General features: G+C 47.2%; 1 protein-coding gene across 5 annotated transcripts in view; it reads left to right on the plus strand.

Annotated features, from left to right (window-relative positions):
• The window catches only part of Dido1 (death inducer-obliterator 1), a 54,848-nt gene that overhangs the window by 5,175 nt on the left and 29,732 nt on the right, over positions 1-19,941 (plus strand). For 2 of the 5 annotated variants that reach the window (XM_005000387.4, XM_013144639.3), the window contains exons 1-4: positions 4,633-4,771; positions 15,140-15,334; positions 17,534-18,362; positions 18,973-19,294. In XM_005000387.4, coding sequence (XP_005000444.1) covers positions 17,536-18,362; positions 18,973-19,294 — 1,149 coding nt within the window. In that variant the 5' untranslated portion in view covers positions 4,633-4,771; positions 15,140-15,334; positions 17,534-17,535. Of the gene's footprint in view, positions 1-4,632; positions 4,772-4,979; positions 5,120-15,139; positions 15,335-17,533; positions 18,363-18,972; positions 19,295-19,941 lie in introns of those variants that run through there. The other 3 variants (XM_013144638.3, XM_013144637.3, XM_003462811.5) reach the window with 3 other exon arrangements.

Consider the following 19,941-nt stretch of genomic DNA (forward strand, 5'->3'; position numbering starts at 1 on the left):
AAAAATGAAAAAGACAAAAAAAAGAAAAGAAAAAAAAATTAAAAAAAAAAAGGGCTGGGGATTTAGCTTAGCGGCATAAGCACCTGCCTTTCAAGCAGGCGGTCGTGAGTTCGATCCCTGGTACCGATAAAAAAGGAAAAGACAAAAAAAAAAAAAAAAGAATTAGAAATGCTCTATCTGTATTCCTATTCCAGAAAAACCCTAATTCTGGAAGATCACTGTTTAGACAGTGCTATATTTTCATTTGAGGAAAAAAGACCTTTACTTGTAGCCTGTAACCGTGGAGGCCTGTGCTCCAGGGACATTGTGGCTGTTGGGGGAGGCTAGGATGGCACCCTGCCTCCTGTGTCTAGGACGTAAAGTTGGTTTCTTGTTTTGGGAAATCCTGTGTTTTGAACCCACCAGCAGAATTAGCCACCCAGGGCAGTGTGAATTTGTGTCTCCCTTTTCCTCTGTTCCATACTGTGGTGTCATGAGCTTGTAGGAGCAAATGTCTTATTTGTAACTTTTTTATACTCTGAAAGGTATTTTTTGACTTACTTGATTGATTCTTTAAAGACTGTTGAGAAGTAAAACCAATCAAATGGAAAAGTTTTTTTATGCCTTTTACTTATTAAAATACTTTCTTTTGAAGTTCACTTTATTTACTTTTCACTGAACTTTAAAGGAAAACTTCCAGAGTAACACAAAACATTACCAGGTAGGAATAATAAGCATGGTTCCATATTACTGTGTTCTTTCTTGATGAGATACCAAAACTTGGAGTTTATTACAGTAGGGGATATAAAAATACTTTGACATACTCTCTGTTAGGATCTGTGGAAAATGTAGACATGAGAATAACGCATCTGGACTCAGCTCCCCGTTAAGTGTAGTGCTTCTTGCCTTGCTCCTAGATGGCGTGAGTCCCTAGCTGCCTCTTCTTGAGTCACCTACAGAGGCCAGGGTCCAAAGGTCCTGTCCTTGTCTTCCTAATTAAAAGTCACAGCACAGATAGTGTTCGAATGCCAGCCACAGGGTGCAGTGTGTACACACTGTTTAGTGTGGCCCTGATGAGGTGGTTCCCTTCTTCCACCTGTTCTCCCTTCCTTTCTTATTCTTTTTTTTTTTTTTGTCTTTTTCGTTTTTATCGGTACCAGGGATCGAACTCACTACTGCCTGCTTGCAAGGCAGATGCTTATGCCACTGAGCTAAATCCCCAGCCCCTCCTTTCCTATTCTTCTGTCTAAAAAACACAGTGGGGATGTTTCAGTTGCTGCTTGGAACATCTGACAGCATTACAAGCAGCAGCAGTCTTTCCGTAGGGCTTTGGGGGGCTGAGCACGAAATTTAAGTTAATCCTCAACTTTCCCCTAGTTTTTTTTCTTTTTTCCATGCTGGTTGTCCCCTGGTCTTACCCACTGTACCTTGCTACCGCCAGAGTTGGTTTTATCAAAACCGTATCCAGCCAGACCGAGTGACATCCTTGAAGTTGCTTCTTTGCTCTGCTTGCCTCAGTGGCACACAGGTAATGTTTGCCCTGGCTGTGAGTAGTGACCACATTCCTTGAGAGTGGACCAAAGACGAGTGCTTTGCTGCATTTAGCGCTGAGAAGCAGCAGCCAGTCTGACTGCACTGGACTGTTCTGTGGATGCAGATTCATGTCAAGTTCATCTCTGAGGCTGGGAGTGTGGTTCAGTGCTTAGGTGCTGGATTTGATCCCCGGCGCAGCAAAGCAGACAAGTAAAACTAAATAAAGTTTGCTGGTCTTAACCTGATGTGAAAGTAATGAACATTCATGATTTCCTAAAAACAAAGTAGTGTTCAGCAGTAAGAAAATGCAGCTGGGGCCCGGGGATTTAGCTCAGTGGCGTAAGCACCTGCCTTGCAAGCAGGCAATCGTGAGTTCAATCCCTGGTACCAATAAAAAGGAAAAAGACAAAAAAAAAAAAAAAAAAGAAAGAAAGAAAATGCAGCTGGGCCCTCTGTTTTCATGTTCTGCTTCAGTGGAAATGGTTGGAAAAGCCCAGCAGGGTGACAACTACTTGTAACTCCAGCACGTGAAAGCCTGAGGCAGGAGCAGCCCTTGGCGTGGAGGCCAGCCTGGACTACAATCCAGACTCTGCTCGGCAAAAGGCAAAAACCAGGAAAAAAACATCTGTACTGGTCGTGTACCAACGTTTTCAGCGGTGGCGCCTGATCACAGCAATCCCACTGTGTTAGGTATTGAGACATCTGCAAACACTTGGGAGGCTGCGGTGGTCCTGCGTGGATGCAGAGCCGTTCTGTGTAAGAGACTGGCTGCTGGTATCCGGGGTGTGTGGGGCAGTCCCGGCCCCAGTCTTGCCTGGCCCACGGAGGGGCTACTGCTCTAGGCCCGTCTGTCCCGGGGAATCCTGTCTGTCCTAGGGAAGGAAGGTTGGATCTCGAAATTACCACTCCGAGAACCTGTTTGAGGTCACCGATGTTCAGAGCACTGAGTGCCACAGGACCAGGCTGCTGGACTAAGGGGACACGGGCAGGCAAGGGTTGGCCCCCTGCTGTGCTTGCCTGCCGGCGTTCCAGGGAGCCCTGCCAGCTTCTTCCGACTTGTCGAGGCCTGGTAGGCGGGGCCGAGAGCCCGCCCCATCTCAGCTGACTTGAGCCTCAGCCTGTGCCTTCCGATCCTGCGGTGTTGCGCCACGCCCCTCTCCTGCTGACGCTTTGCGAGAGCAGCCCGCGCCGCTTCTGTGCTGGCTTGTGCATTTGAGGTCCGCAGTCAGCAGGGCAGAGTTCCCAGCAAGCGTGTTCGGTACTAGCCGATTTTAAAGGATTGTGGGGCGCTCGAATTACGCATTCGAGCTCCTCGGCCCTGGGCAGCCACCCTCTCCCCCATTGCGCGTTGTGGCTGCTTGCGGTGGGCTTTGTCTATAGATCAGGGCATTTAGGGAAGACTTTTGAGACAACTGGAGGTGGTTCGTTTGTCCTCTAGTACTGTTTAAACCGTTAGGTTAGGAGGGCATATTTATGGCTACCCCAGGAGGAGTGACCCCAGGTAAACGCGGATGCTGCCAGAGCTCGGCCTACCCACCTCCGCCTGGCTGGATGAGTGAGCTGTGGAGTCTGCAGGACTCGAGTTTCTGCCTTCCCTCCGCTGTGTCTGCATTTTCTGTGCCTCCTTCTGTTCCTTTAGTGCCTTTGTCTCTGAAAACGCAGTGAAACTATACCACAGGATTTAAAAATTTTTTTTTTCATTTTAAAACCCTGAGGACTAGGATAGTACTGAGTTGGAGCGCTTGCTTAGCAAATGTGAAATCTTGGGTTCAATACCCTGTACCAGGGGAAAAAAATCTTTAAAAGCCCGAGGCAGACCTCCTCCCCCAACAGCTCTAGTGCCCTGTGCAGAGAGGCCTGTTTACTCAAATCTTCCATGTGAACCCCCACTGTGCAAGATGGTTTCAGCCCCTTCTCCGGATGCTAACACAAGGGTAGAAACCCTTCTGCCTGAACCGGTGGGCACAGCAGAGAGGGGAGTGTGGGCTTCTCCCTGCCGGATTCCAGTGAGGCTGTCCTGTAGTGGAAAGCAGCCTCCTACTACAGCTGCATGCATTTTCAGAAAATACTAGGCCTTGTAGTCTTGGGGTGTGTTGACTGGAAAGCACACCTGCCCGAGTCCCTTGCTCAGAAGTATCAGCAGCCTCTGCAGTGCAGGTACAAATTGGCTGGACATGTCTTTGCTATTGGGGAAGGGCTAAAACCAGAAGCCAGAGGATTCCTTCTTCCAAGAAACGTGTCTTGCACAGATGTAGAAGCAGGGGACTGCAGGGGCACTTGTAATTGGCAAAATCCATCTGCTCAGGACAAGTGACCAATGAGCGTCACACCTTAAGGCGCCAACTGTCCTTCGTGCTACTGGGGACCGAGGTGATGGAGTGCACACTGGTTAGCGCTGAGCAAACTGAAAGAAAGCCAAGTGGAGGGTCGCATACAAACCAGGCTTCAAGGTGCCGCAAGGTGTTAAATGTCCGGTGGACCCCACCCCGGTGGGGAACTCAGGACCGAGCGCAGCGCAGCAGAGCCGACTGGCTGTGTGAGCCCCCACGCCCTGCAGCAAGATACGCCCAGGATATTTCCAACAGGGGAGCGGACTTGGTGGGAGAGACAGGATTCGTTTCTAGCACGGTAGAATCTAGAAGTCTGGGGAGAACGCTGACAGCTGGATGCCCCTCGCTCCGCGTTTGCCCGACTGCAGCTGAACGGGGAGTGAAAAGCAGGGCCTGCAGAAGGGAACCGTAGGCCTCTCCTTCTGATGCTCTGCACCACTGCCTCCGGCGCAGCGTTCACCGAGAGTGCCATCCCTACCGGCGCACAGCGTTTGGATGTGAAGCGCGGACAGCGTGCAGTCCCTGCGGCGGCCCCCGCCTGGGTGGTTCGGAGGAATCCCCGCGAAGCCTCCATCCCTGACTTTAACCTCCAGGGTCTGGAATGCTTATCCCGGATGCGAAAAGCAATTAGGTTTAAGGGTAGGGCAAAGCGGACTCTGATAGTATGCCCAGGGCGCAGGTGTGGGCGACGGGAGCATGCGCGCGGGGGAGGTGTACAGCTGCGGGCGGAGCGGCGGTCTGTTCCAGCCCCTCGGCTGGCGCCGCAGCCTGCCGCTCTAGCCTCTCTGCAGCTCGGTGGCCGGCCTCCGCCCGCCGCGCGAGGGCGCCGCTCTAGCCAGCGGCGTCTCACTCGCCTCCGCCCGTCGCGCGGCTAACCGCTCCAACCCTTCGCGGCTCCGGAAATGGCTGCGGGACCGTGGGGGTCCGCGGTGAGTGCTCCCAGGCGCGGCAGAGGGGCGGGCGTCGCGCGGCCGTGCTCGGGAGCGGGGCGGGGCCGGCTGTGAGCCCGGTGGAGGGGGCCCGAGTCCGCGCACCGCCGCTCCCGCCAAGAAGATGGCGGCCGCGGGGCGGCGGGTGCGGCCTGGAGCGCGGCGGCGACCGGCGTTCTCCAGCGCGGGGGCCGCGGCCTGCGTGTTGGGTCGGTGGCCGGTGCTGGCTTCGGCGCGCTCAGCAGAAGAGCTCGGGTTGGACGGCAGCGCGCCCGGTTTCCGCTGATTCACGGCCTGGTGTTGGGTCGGCGTCCTCGTAGCGTCTGCCCCAGCCCTGCACGCAGAGAGGTGGCTCGGAGCGCGACGCTGCGCGGGCAGGCCGCGTGCGCCGGGGCAGCCGGCGGCAGGGCGGGCGAGGAGGGCGCCGGCTCTCCTGGGGAGGGAGGCCCACGCCAGTCCGACTTTAAACGTATTTTGTCAACTCGCACACCCGAGAGCCTCAAGCTGTTCAGCCGCTCTTAGATTTGAGACTGTCAGTGTGATTGGGTCATTGTTTTCGCATTTGAAACCAAGCCATAGGTGTCTCAGTAAGGTTGCGGGGGTGGACTCAGTCCCAGCTCCAGAGTGAGGGTTTCAGCCCTCGATGTTACCCGACCACTCTCTTTTGCCCTTTTTTATCTTTCATTTTCTTCTAGTTTCCCTCCATAAGGCGCCCCTTACTAATATTTGCTTAAATTCTGGCGAACGAGTTGTTTGATTAGGAAAAAGAGGCACAAATTTGGCGTCCCCGTTCGTGGCGGCCCCTTCCTTCCTGATGCTTCGGGGCTCACTAGCGCTTGCAGTGCTTTGTTTGGTTCCGGTGGCCCTTAAAGGCAAAGTGGAGTTGTCTTCCAGTGGGACTTTATTGGGACTGTGACTCACTGTGTCAGGTTCTGTTGTTGGTATGTCTGTGTAGGCCGTAGGGTACAAATTCCCTGAGGGTTGATGCTAGAACTGCTTTTCATTCATGCTTTTAACCGGACGTGTTTTACTTTGCGTTATATGCTTGTCCAGTGTTGCCCTGTAACTTGCATTTGACTCTTGAAGAGCAAAGGTGAACGTGTTTACAGGCCTGCTCTCGGTTGCCCTTGGGTCCCTGCACTGTGACCCTTGTCCAAGGCCCTATTTTTCATATGCCTGGTAGACCCTCAAGTTCATTAAAGTTTTCTTTTGAGAGACCTCCACTTTGAATTTATTTAAATGATAGGATCTCTTAAGCATATTTGATGGTTGGTATCAAATGATGTATGCGAATTCAGTCACGAATGCTGTATTAGTCACAAAAAGCCAACCTTAACATCTATGTTCTTCAGGAGAGAAGGGAGTCAAAACACAGTCTAACTGAGCTCATTTTGTCTGAGCACGCATGCTTGCCGATGAGACAGACCTGTCGCCCAGGCTTCATTTTACTTTGAGAAGTAATTTGAGAGAAAGTTGGTAAGAGAAACTGAATAGGTACTTGTACATAATTTTTAAGAAGTCTGTAGCCATGACTATAAAACGTATCACTAGGTAGTTATTATCTTCTGTGTAATTTATAGAGCAGATATTTCTGCTTCTCTTTTTTCGTGTCAAACTTACGTGCTGGGTTTGTTTTTTATATGCTGATAAGAGGGGTAAGATAGCTTTATAAAAAGATAAATCCGTTTCAAACAAGATGAAGACAACTTTAGTGTGTTTTAGTTACAGAGGTAACATATATAGGAAGTTTAAACAACATGTAAAAATAGAAACTAAAAACACCTGAAAAGAGTCCCACATTGCAGCTGTTGATGTGTTGTAAACACAACTGTGTGTGGCTGAGATTGCTTGGAGAATGTGGCCTCTCCCTGGGCTTGTTGTCACAGTCTTGTGACTCAAGTGTTGGGGAACTCTCGTGGCACTGAATATTGAGAAGCATCATCCTTCAATTTAGGGATTATAGGATTCCATCGTGTGGATTTTTTTTTTCCTTAAAGCTATTCATGTATTAAACGTTTGTTTGGGTTCAGTTAGTCAGTTTGTGGGGAAACTTGGCCATACACACCCTCTAAACTCGTGTTAAGTCAAAGGGAAGCAGTCCTGCCACTCTGAGAGCAGGGATGACACTTGCTCACTTGTCTGTGCCCAGTGCTTATGGTGCTTTTGGTAAATGTCAAGGAAACTCACTTCCCAAGGGCCTTTCTCCCAAACCCTTTCCACCCTGAAGAAGCTGTCATTTTGGTGAGTGACATTGATCATTTCTTGTACACTTGGCAAGTGTGGTGCAGATTTGGTTCTTGAGCCAATATTGTTTCAGAAAACCTTTAAGGAAATTGGCATTTTCCCCATTTCACAAATAGGATAGTGCAGCCCACTGGCTTTGCCAGACTGCGTGCAGCTGGAATTGGGAACTTAAAATCTGCCTTCTCACACATAGACTGAGCCTCCCACCTGTCTGCTTCACCAAGGAACCCCTTGCTTGGTGCTGGGATGTGCACTGCTGGCTGCAGAAGCAAGACCAGGCACCCAACCTGCATCAAGAGGACTTGTCCCTTGAGAAGTGTTGGGCCCTTATCCCCATGAGCAGTTTAGGCAGAACCTAGCCCTCTGGATTTGTTAGGTTATAATTTTAAAACACCTGTTCTCTCTTTTACAGTGGGGAAGTGTTAGCTCTTTAGTAGGGAAGTGTCTTTTCCTTACTTGTTTCACTCATACTGTAATGATGGGTTCCAGGAAGTTGCTTCTTAAAGGGCATTGATTATCAGATTCAGATGCGTGGGTCTGCAAAAGCCGAAACAAAAGCATGCTGTTTGTGCCACAACTTCTTTGTCTTAAGCTTGGAATTTTTCCTCTTAAGCCCTCGCATCCAGCAACAAAGAAGACTGGCCTCTACCATCCCTGGAAAGGGAAGAAGATTCCTGCTGATGTGCAAAGTTAATTCCTGACTTTTGAGTTTTCAAGGTCCCTTAGGCTGTGGTTCAATCCTGAGGCTTCATAAGATGCAGCTCCACTTTGAAGAGCAAATGGTTAGAAAAGAGGCTTAATCTGAATTTAGGTGACAGTCGTTGAAGGCCCTCTCCCTGAGTAATCAGGTGAGACTGAAGAGAAAGGCAGAGGCAGCTGGAAAAATGCAGCCCTGAGACAGTGCTCATTACTGTCTGCGGGCCCTGACGGAAGGACCAGGGCTATTGAGGGGCAGTCTTTTCAGGTCACATCTCTGGAACTGTCCTCCAGGACCTCTTTAGACTCCTGAAAAGTCCTGGGGATCCCAAAGGACTTTTGTGTATTTAGGGCGTATCTGTTGATACCATGTGGGCATAAAGATTCTTTTAAAATTTTCATCCATTTTAAATCCTTTTCTTAAAATTTTAAGACCTTATGTAGTCACATAAATAACATTTTATGGAAATTACTGTCCAAGTCAAAGAAAGGCCACATTCATGTTTTTACAAATCTGTGTGTGGCTTAACTGACAGCAGCTGGATTCTCACAGCTGTTCCCACTTCGAGTGGTCAGTCAGCTTTTGGAAAACTCAGGACTGATAGTGAGAGGGGCACACGATGTCTCAGCAGTATGAGGTGGCTTTGATCTGTGGGCCTGAGAGGGCTCCGGACCACTCTTTGAGAGCCACTGCACTCAACAATGATTAAAAAAACCTTGTAGTTGTTGAAAAAATGAGGGTTTAAAAAAAGAATACGACTTTAAATACTCAGAAAGTAGATAACTTTTGTAAAGAATAGACAGTCTCTGCACTGTGTTTATTGGTCTCACTAAATTCTTGTCTTTTGGGAAAAGTATAGAATCAATGTGAGTTGTTGCTACCAGTGAAGACGGTGTTCTAGTGCTGAGACTTCGGTAGTTGGATTCAGGATGAGGCCAGGGCTCCTTTTGTGACCTTTTTTGGAAATTCTAGCCTCTGAATGGCCCTGGAATTGGGAGCATAAAGTGGCATTTTGTACTTAGTGTGCAGTGTGTACCAGAGAATCTCACTGGATTCCACCTATGGCAGCAGTGAAAGAGGCTGTACCAGAGTTGAGAAGAGCTTGCGTCGGGGACTGTAGATCAGTTCAGGTCTCTGATGGGACCCTCCAAGGAAAACACAGAGGGGTGGGCCAGTTGCTGGGTACTGGTAGGGACAGGGAGTCTCATCCATAATCAGCGCTGATGTGCTGGGAGCCCGTGCACAGTGGACGTGAAAGCATACAGTGGCAAATAGGGAGTGGGTGGGAGGCTCCCGATGATCCAAGTTACTAGCTGGCCTGAGACCCAGGAACTGTGCATTTTGCTTGTAGGGTTGTCCTTGAGATGGCTATGGAGGGACCTTCTATGAGCCCACGAAGTAGTCACCCCAGAAACAGGTTAGGGATACCACATTTCTGGATGAGCACTACTACCTGAATACAGCAGTGACTCCTGAGGCTCAGAGAGGATCTTCTGTGAAGAGTAATATTCACCCTGACGCAGGATCTTGGCATCTGTAGGATAATACGGAAGAGACGAGAAAGCCCAGCATAGGTGGCCGCTTGGGAGATACAAGTTTGGAAACTTCAAATGGGGCCTGGCTAAGTCATTGGTTCACAGGTGTTTTTCTCTCACAAGTTTTGCTATCTATAAATCAGTGTTTTAGCTTTCTCATTGCTGGATCATATATGGGACCCCCACATCTTAAAGGAAGCTCATTTGGCTTATAGTCACAGAGCTTTCAGTCCATGGTTAGCGGGCTCCCGGGCAGAAGTATCACAGTGGAAGGGCAAAGCCACTTAGTGTGTAGTGGCCAGGAGCAGAGCAGAGAAAGAGACCAGGGACTAGATACAGACCCCAGTGGAAAGTCTCCCTGGCCCACCCATAAACACCCAGAAGTGAGCTTTATTGACCCTTTAGGTGGCTCCCAGGCCAAACAGATTGACAGTTAAGCTTAACTCTCAAAGCAGTAATACTTAAGAAGTTTAGATCAAATGAGATTGTTAATAGGTTTATTTTGCCTCTGTTTTTTTTTCTAAGAAGCTTGCTGTAACACTTGGGAGGCTGAGGCAGGAGGATTGTTGCAAGTTCGAGACTGGCTTGGACTACAAAGTCAGCTTAAGGGCAGCCTAAACTGCATAGCAAGACTTTGTCTCTCTCAAAAAAAAAAAAAAAAAAAAAAAAAAACAAAAAAACCTCGCTGTATAACACTGTTGCTTCCCTTAAAATAATTCTGATGACTTTGTTAAATAGCAAAACTTCAAATTAGCATCTAAAGGAATTAAATGCATTTTGTGTAGTTGGGCAGATCTGTATGGCTACTAAAATATCTGAAAACTGGGTCTCAGTTTCCCTTCTGCTTAAACCTCTCAGCATGTATGGATAAGCTTTGTTTTTGTTGTGGCAGATGTGGAGTCTCCAGGAAGAACAGAGCAACCTGTAGCAGGTGTCCTGTGGGCCAAAAGGCAGCAGCTGCTGCTGCTGGCAACCATGTACACAATTTGTGGCATTTCAGGAGATAGTCTTAAAAATTTTAGGACTATTCCTGTCAGTTTGAATATTGTTTCAGGGGACAATTAGTTTGAAAAATCATGTTTTGGCACCAAATAGGGCAGCATATGCATTAGGCTGTTTTCCTAAGTGTGGCATAAGTATAGAAACTTTTTTACGACTGTATTTAAAATGTCTCAAGAGACTAATCACTAAGAAGTTAGTAGTCTCATCAAGTGTGGCATGTTCCTATATTCCCAGCAACTCAGAAGCTTGAGGCAGGAGGATTGCAAGGCAGAGGCCAGCCTGGGCAGTTTATCCAAACTGCCTAACAAGAAAAGGGAGAGGGCTAGGCATGGTGGCTCACACCTATAATCCCAGGGAGGCTGAGGTGGGAGGATTGTTGGGAGCTCAAGGCCAGCCTGGACTGCATAGCAGTACCGGTGGTAGAGTACCTACCTAGCATGACCAAGGCTTTAGGTTCCATCCCCAGTACCATTAAAAAAAATCTTTATAGTCTTTAAATGGACATGATGCTGGACATGGTTCCGTATCACCATGAGTTTATAAGTTCCAGTCAGCCTGAACTGCATCATGAGACCCTGTCTCAAAAGCAGACAATAATAAATAAAGTAAATGGACATGATTCTGTTACTTCCATCACGTAGAGTGGGAGTAACTAAATTTTCAAATGTATAATAATTATAAAGTTATGGATCACTAATACTTAAAGTTTTTAAAAAATAATATGTAACTAAAATTTTTGGAAGGTATGTTTTACTTAATGTGTAAAAATTCGTTCTGGCAGCTGAGTCAGGGAATTTGAAGGTAACTGTGGAGAAGTGTTTGAAGTTTCTTGACATACAGCATAGATGGTATTACTGCGCTTTGGGATGTCTTAAAATAGTAGAAATAGCAGCCACAATCCTCCAGGAGTGTTCCATGCACCCCCCCCTCCCCCGAGGTCCCCAAAACTGTTTTGAGCTAAGAGATCAAAACTTTCCACAATAATAGTCTAGCACAATAGTTCTTCCCACTGGAGTGACGTTTGCACACATGTGAACAGAGGTACTCTGCTCCTCCCAGGATGCAAGGGGCCTTTAAAATACTGTGTGCCAGTTTCTGTTTAGGAATGAATGTTCTTGATGAAACAGAAGTATTTCATTGTATCTTAACCCTCAAGTGTAAGGTTAACCTTCTCTCTGAGGAAATGACAAGTGCCCCCAAAGTACTCCAGCGTCTCCGTGGATCACTTCCCTAGGAGGAGCCCTGGGAGCCAGGTCTAGGAGCTGGGCCAGCCATCTTCTGGAAAGAGCAGACTCACCGCAGCTTTTAGCTCAGTATTTGGCAAGCATTTTCTCCAAAATGAATGTCGAGAAAAGCAACTACAGTATTTGTTACTCAAGACAAAATTTGCACTTTGAAGCAGAAATTAGAATTTTGGGAAAATTATATCTACCACTTTGAGTCCAATAACTTCCCAATAATTAAACAGTAACTTCTGGTACGATCTGAGCTGACATTAACAAATGTATTTCTTTGCTATTTTCCCCTTCACACTCAGTGGACCAGTATTCCCTGAATGATGTACAAAACATACATATAAAAGATGTACTCACCATGCAAGGCAGACTAGAGAGTTTTAATGTAAGAAAATAAAAACCATTGATCTAGTTGGAGATGCCATGCTGCAATTGACTTACAAAACTGTTATTTATGCTTTCAGTTTCCAAAGGCAGGCCTGTGTGAGACTGGGCTGCTTTCATATATGTCAACCAGAGCCGCACATGCAGTCATACAGTGCAGAAGCACATAGGAAAATTCACCTATAGTAGAGATTTGCAGAATATGAAACAGCACCATTCTGTTTTTGTGCTTTGCCAGGCAGTCGCTTAGGGTACTGAGCTAAGTCCCTGGCCCAGCAGCACCACCCTTGACATTTGTTCATTCATTTGCTTGCTTGCTTGCTTGCTTGTTTGGTGGGGTAGTGTTGAGGATTGGACCTGGGCCTTCATACTGAGGAGCTACATCACCAACTTTTTAAAATTTTTATTTTGTGACAAAGTTTCACCAAGTCTCTTAAATTGCCTAAGCTGGGCTCAAACTTGTTACCCTCCCAGGATGCTGGGGCTATGAAGTTCAAAGGATTTGTTTTTTAAATAGATATATTAATATTTAATTCTTCAAATACCAGTAGATATATCTCACCTAAATAAAAGCCCTTTGGGATTCTCAGACACACTGCCCACCCTTGAGTCCTTTTTTATTTTTTAAAACAGACTTGCTAAATTGCCGGGGCTAGCCCCTCCCTCTTGTGATCCTTCTGCCTCAGGTTTCCAGTTAGCAGGGATTAGAAGCCTGCACCAATGTACCAGATTCTCAAATTTAAAGAATATGAGCCCCAAGACCAAGAGGTCTGAGACCTGCACGTGAGAAGTATGATAGCAGCACGTTCTGTTCTTGGTGCGCTTGTCAGCCATGCTGTTGGCATTAAGTCCCCTGGCAGGCACCATTGGGAGCAGAGCTGTTGAGCAAAGTGGGTTTGTCTGTGTGCGTTTTTCAGACTAAAAGTTCACAGCATTATCCCTAATTCTAGTCAAGTAGGAACAGTTTTTAGGTATGAGGAAGTAATGTGCTTAGAAATGTTTTTCAAAACTTGTGTGTTCAGTACATTTGGGGTTAAACTATAGCCCATTCACTGTCCAAGCATACAGAGGCCCCTTTAGGTCTTTCTGCCTGGAGAGAGGCTGGTACTACAATGATAGAGTTACAGTTTTGTGACCACATTTCTCATGTAATATGCTGTGCAGTGTTTAGAATTACACATTTGGTTGTGTTAGAAACTTGGCACAATATTTTCTTTTTGCCTTACACATGTATTTTACTTCGATGTTGTTTGTTTTTTGAGATAGAATCTCATGTAAAGGCAGGCCTTGAACTGTCGCTCAAGCTCACAGCAATCTTCCTGCTTCAGCCTCCTAAGTGCTGGGATTACAAGATTGTACCACCACACCTGGGAATATACCTGTTATTATTTCACAAGCTAACTAAAATTGTTTGATATTTTTGTACTGGTGAAATCATAAAGTGAAAATTTTGCAGATGTAGATTGATCTCACCTGTTCCAAAAGTCCTGTCATGCTACTTAACAGAAATAACTTTTTTTTTCTAGGTTAATTTTCCAGAAACTATGTTGAGAGAAACCTTTATTTTTCTGATTAGCATATACATTGATATCCCACCCCACTACCTCTATTTTCCCCCTGTGCTGAGGATCAAACACAGTACCTGTGCATGCTAGACAGGCACTGCCCCACTGAGATACATCCCTAGTCCTAAATTTTTTCAAAATGGATTTTCATTCTTAAGAATATTTGTTTTTACCAGTGCTGAGTATTATGAAATACAAATGTTTCTAGTTTTCTTAGAGAAGTGGTTTCTGAACTCTTGAAGTAGTTATTTTGAAGATGGGTTCCCTGCATGGATGAGATGATGTTACTATGATGGCATCTTGTGGATGGATAATCACAGTGAATACTGAGGTCTGCAGATCACTGTTCCTTTAAAAGAAGAATGTCTCACTTGTATTGGGTCACCAGAGAAAGGGACGTTAAAGAGGGAAAGGAAGAGGTGAAATACCAGGTTCTGCTAAGGAGAGCGTGCTCTAGGGCCACTGTGCTGAAAGAGAAATATTTAGAGCCTGGCTAGAAATGGGAATCTCTCTCCCCTCCTCTTTTGTTGAAACAAAGGAATCTTGAGTTAGTGTTAAGTAATGATTGAGGTGGTGTTAAGAATCTTAAAGTAAATATGTACATAATTTTGTTACTCAGTCTTTTTGCTTTGTGAATGTGTTCTCCAGGCAGTGCTGGGTTTCCTTGAGGGGGATCCATCTCCTTGAGCCCCAGTTTCTCAAAGCTGCTGCCTGCCTCCCCTGGACTAGCCAGAGACTTGGCACTCCTCTGCTGGCAGACTGGCCTGCCACTTGAGTGTGCTAGTCTTAACGTGCCACTGGGGCTGAGTCCTTAAAAGATCCTACTAGGAGCGTTTTCCTGACTCTTGGGCTGTCTTTGTAGGTCACTGCAGTAAGCGGTCACTTGGAACGTTTGTTCTGTTGTTTTTCTTCATTATTGTGTGGTTTAGTTCCGTATCTAAAAGAGCTATTATTGTAATCCTTTTTCTAGTTTTCCTCACAATCCAAAAGGTTATATTTGTAATCCCATTGAGACGTTACTGGAATCCCAGCAAATTAATTCCAATCTGCCACCTCCAATGCAACCCACAGGGAGAGTAAAGACACATTCCAAGTGAAGGGCAGCCCAGGGGTCCAATCCCTGTGAGGATGTGCAGACAAAGACCCTGATCCTAGGCCTCTTGCAGAATTTATTATCTTGAATAAAGGGGGTGGCTCAGGGATGAATGACAGTGAGGATGGTGGGAATTCTGTGAGTAACTTGAGCTGGCTAACCAGGTAGGGAGAAAAGCATTTCTGCAAAATGCAGAGATAAAGATATGCAGAAGGACAATTTTTATAAATTAAGATAGCAACTGAATGGTTTTAGGAGGCTGTTGCTTCTAGTTTCTGAAGTGGTAAACTCTTGTGCCCTGGAGAGTCATAGCCTCTTTGCCTTGAGGCTCATACCCAGTTGACATTCCTAGAGCTAATGGCTCTAACATCCCGCTGTGCTCACACTTTTTACTGAGAGCACTATTCGAGTCAGCTCAGCTCACCTTATTTGCAATGCTTAGAGCCAATTGAAGAGAGAAGGAAATACCATAGCCAGGTCACCACATATCAGTATAAGGAAATGAGTCTCTAAATAATCAAAGTTGCAGCAGTTATTTTGCATTCAAGGGGAGTCACTGGAGTTGTCTCCCACATGCTATAACATGGCTCTAACATGTTTTCTTTTCCTGTAGGGGCTCAGTCCAGGAGCAGCCTTCAGACTGTTCTAGGTTGCTGGAAATTTGAATCCTTTAACTCGTGAGTAGCAACCAACTGCTGCGGTGTGCTGAGACTTGGCCGGCCAGCGGTGGGACCAAGAAGCGGCATCAGCCAGGTTTTGTGTTGTATTTAGGATTTCAGCAGTGTCCAGGCCATCAGTGATAAGGCAGGTAAAGCACCAGTGCTGTTAAATAGTAGTAACAGAGTGTTAATTTCCTACCAAAGTAGCATTCTCTGTAAATAAGATCTTCTGTAGCATTCTCAATACTACACGTGTTAACTCAAAGTGACTGCATGAATATGAAACTGTCTTGTTAGGAATTTGAGTCGGTGCTTTTTCATTTTACCATTGGTTATTTTTCGGGGCTTACATGTACGTATATTGCATAGTTTCTGATGAGAGCTAAGTATTGTAGAGAATTCTTCATAACGCCATCCCCAAGCTGCAGAGGTACGGCTTTTTCCCAGCCTTGCATGAGGTTCCTTAAGTCTTGGAGGTGGGGAACCATGCCCACATCCTGTTCTTGGTGAAGTATGGTACCAGCTCTGTAACTGCGTCTTGAGTTACAAGTTCAGTGTCCTGTGGAAAATAGGGCTTGACCTTTTTGCAGATGTTACCAGCTTTGTGTCTTCAGGGGTTAGTCATGTGGCTCAGGTGTGTGGCACCAGCTTAGTATGCTTGAGGCCCTGCGTGCTGTCCCCTTCACCAAGTGAAAAGTTTGGTATAAACTTGTTGGTTTTTATAAACAGAGAAAACATTTTCCTTAAAAAATGTAATCATTTTTTAAGTGAATGAATTAGCAATGATCAACTTGATTTGGTAACCACAAGGTTGTGTGTATCTATTAAGGAGGTGAGCACTGCTCCAGATTGCAAGTAGTTCGGCCCTGCTGACAGGGCCCCATCTGTCCTTGCTCTTTTAGAGTTTTTTTGTTTGTTTATTGTTCTTTGGTTTTTTTGGATACAGGGTCTTGCTATGTAGTTCAGGCTAGTCTCAAACTCACAGCGATCCTCCTGCCTCAGCCTCTTAGAGCTAGGATTACAGGCAGGCATTCCTAGGCCTGGCTTCTGTCCCTACTCTTGAAGTGCCCTGCCCACTCAGGTCCTCAGGTCCTGTGCAGCCTCAGGAGGTTGTTCTCTGACCTGGACTCCTATTAGCTCCTGTTACTTGAGTTGGGGTTCCCTTATGTGACCAAAGTGCTGGAGTCCTGGCCTCCTCGGCTTCTGATGGACCTTGGACTGTATGGGTTGAGATTTGGTGTGAAGAGCTCGTTCTCATGCACTGGCCATACCTGAATGACACAATGTACTAGGGAGAAAAACACAAGGTTACCATTTTAAATTTTGTATATTTTAAATTCAGTGGCTTTTTATTTTATACCAGTCCTTTCCTTAGAATGGAACATGGTATGAAATCTCAGCCGGGCTTGGTGGCTCATGCCTGTAATCCCAGCACTCGGGAGGCAGAGGCAAGAGGATCGTTGCGAGTTCGAGACCAGCCTGGGCTACAAAGTGAGCGCAGGCCAGCCTGAACTGCATAGCGAGACCCTGTCTCAAAAACAAAATAAAAAAAGAAAGAAAGAAATCTCAGAGTCATAATTAGTGTCTGTGTGTAACTAAAGCATGGAAAGCTTGGAAAAGAATTCTCCAGATACGTACTACCTTCAGTTTTATCACTAGAAACAAAAATAAAAATTTGGCACATGGCCTTAGTGATTGAGAAGAACATGAAGCAGAGGTAAATACTAAAGGCAGCACATGTCAGGCTTCCAGCTTGCAGTCAGGACTGGGCTCTCCATTTAATGGGGAAGAGTGTTCCACTCTCTGCCAACAGCTGGGCTGGAGACAGTGTCCCCCTAAGCCAGGGCCTGTGTGAGGGGACCCAGAGCTAGAGCGTTTAAGTCCTCTGGTAGCTACACACAGGAGTGGCACAGCACTATGTCCTCTGTGGTCATGGACACCACCAGACTGGCTACATGCCAGGGGCCACTAGATGCCACTCAAATGTCCTCCAGCCTCATTGTGGTAGTGGATTACGCACCCTTCATGGCCCGATTCATTGCTTCCTACGTGCTTGGTAGACCTTGGTCCTGAGAGTTAAGTGAGAGCATTGTACATTGGATTGGCTAGCTGGACTTTTTCCTGCTGAGCATTTGCTCTGTAGCTGAATTTCATGACTCGTCTGGAGCTGTCGAAACCACAGTCTAGGAAACAAGGTCGGAAACCCATCATTTATATATCGATCCAGTTTTGGGAGTAGAAACCGGTCCCATTTCAGAGCTGTTCGTATTTTCCTTGAGCAGGTGCCCCTCATGCGTGTGACAGGTGCCTCAGTGTGTGGGTCATGCTGTGATTACCTTTTACACTAGGGATGGACGACCCAGGGGACCAGAGCAATGAGGAAGCACCTAAGGCTATTAAACCGACAAGTAAAGAGTTCAGGAAGACGTGGGGGTTCCGGAGAACGACCATCGCTAAGCGCGAGGGCGCTGGGGACACTGAGGCAGACCCTGCCGAGCAGCAGCCACACAGCCTCTCCCTGCGCCGCAGCGGGAGGCAGCCAAAGCGCACCGAGCGGGTGGAAGAGTTCCTGACCACAGTTCGACGACGGGGAAGAAAGAATGTGCCCATCTGCCTTGAGGATCCTGGCGAGGCAGCATCCTGTCCTGTCACAGATGCGGAAAGTGCCTCGGAAGGTAGTGTCGAGAGCAGCTCTGAGACAAAAAGTGTCCCTGTACCTGCTTCCAAGCTGGGGAAGGAACGGCCAGCCTCTTCTAAAAAGGCCAAAGGAGGGGACGAGCAAGGTGACACCTCTGACAGTGACAGTGATGGGCTCACACTGAAGGAACTTCAGAATCGTCTTCGAAGAAAGCGAGAACAAGAGCCAGTGGAGAGGCCCCTGAAGGGCATCCTGAATCGCCTGAGGAAGAAGCGGCGAGAAGAGGACCCAGGTGACACCGCAGAGGGTGAGGTGGCTGGAAGCGGCCACGATGTGCCACCCTGTAAGCAGGAGTCTGAGGCTGGTGAGGGGCCTGTGAACCAGGCAGCAGAAGATGACAGAGAGAGTGACTCAGAGGGGACACTGGCTCAGGGACCCAGAGAGGAAGGCCCTGGGGACGGGGGCAAACCTAAGCCTGACAGCGAAGTTTATGACCCCAGCGCCCTATACTGCATCTGTCGCCAGCCTCACAATAACAGGTGGGTCAGAGTCATGGGAGGAAAGGAGCTGCTCACTTCAGAGAGAAGCCAGGCATAAGAGTGTGTGGGGAGACTTTTTCCATTGGTTTGGATATTAACAGATTCCCGAGCTGGGCTGGGTTAGCAGTTGTTTCGATTGTTAAAGGTTCCAGGTCAAGATGTGGTAAGAAACAGGTATAGAAAACGCTGCCTCTCACTGTCCTCTCCCTGGTGTCCTTTACATACTGAGGTCCAGTGGGGAATGAAGAAGGGCTCACTATCTCAAGTCACAGGAGCCACATGGACCAGCTGACTGCTGAATGGGTGGGAGAACCCTCTGCCCGCCTAGATCCTTATGGGAGGGCGATGCCTTGGCCAGTTCTGTGGGACCCAGTGTGCCTTGTGCTGGGGCAAGCTGGGTGCCAAGGGCTGCTGGGCTGAGGGCTTGTTGGGATAGTGTTATGCTTTTGGGTGGAGAAGTCTCTAATTCACTATTACAAACAGCGGTGAAACTAATACAATCAAATGAGAATTAAACTCAGTACTTTCTTACTTTACGCATAATAAAACGAAGCCCAGTTTGAGCTTGCGGTCCCTTCTCGTTACTTACTCTTTCATTTTCTCATTTTAGGTTTATGATCTGTTGTGACCGCTGTGAGGAGTGGTTCCATGGCGACTGCGTGGGCATTTCTGAGGCTCGAGGGCGGCTTCTGGAGAGGAATGGTGAAGATTACATCTGCCCAAACTGTACTATCCTGCAAGTGCAGGAAGATACGAGTCAAGGAGCCACTGATGAGCAGGAAGCTCTGTGCAGATCTGCAGCTCTGGATGGCACAGACTGCACCAGCATAGGGACAATAGAGCAGAAGTCTAGTGAAGACCAGGGGATCAAGGGTAGAATTGAGAAGGCTGCAAACCCCAGTGGCAAGAAGAAACTCAAGATATTCCAGCCTGTAAGTACTTGTTTACCCAGGTGAGCACGAAGGTGGGAGACCTTCCTGATGTTGGACTTGCCACTGGTGGAAGTGCTAAGACTGCGGGTGGATTTCTCTTTCTTTGAATAAGTTAGGTTTCGCTGGCCCGCGCCGCGCATGTACCAGTGTGATCTGGGGTGCGCCTGTCAGAGAAGAGCGTTCTGTGCTTGAATTCTCTCTTCATGCATTCTAACAGTGCATTTTTAAAAAGACCTTTTTGACCTCCTAACAATTCTTAGCCTATTTTTAAAGAACTTACCTTTCTGTAGGTGTTCTTGGTGAAATACATGTGGGCAGAACATTGTTGGTCCCTGTATTCGATACGTTATTTCTCTTCCGGCCAGCTCTTTCTTCATTTTCCTTCCTGCCTATTTGGATGCTTCTCTGAAGCCATGGCACTGTCACATTTGCCACCATCAGCTGTCTCATGCATCTCCAGCTGTGTGAGGGGCTGACTCGGCCTCCCCGGGGCCCTGGATCCCGGGCCGGCCCCCATCCTGTCCTCCAGCAAGTTGTGGAGATGGCTATATGTGGCTATATATCAATATCTTTATATTGATACTCTCAGCTGTGTGAGTTGTATCACCATACAACTGAGGATCTGAGGACTTGGCCATGTTAAGCCA

The sequence above is a fragment of the Cavia porcellus genome, unplaced genomic scaffold (assembly GCF_034190915.1).
Source record: "Cavia porcellus strain 051 isolate PalLab524CR breed Dunkin Hartley unplaced genomic scaffold, mCavPor4.1 scaffold_5, whole genome shotgun sequence".
Classification (NCBI taxonomy): Eukaryota; Metazoa; Chordata; class Mammalia; order Rodentia; family Caviidae; genus Cavia; species Cavia porcellus.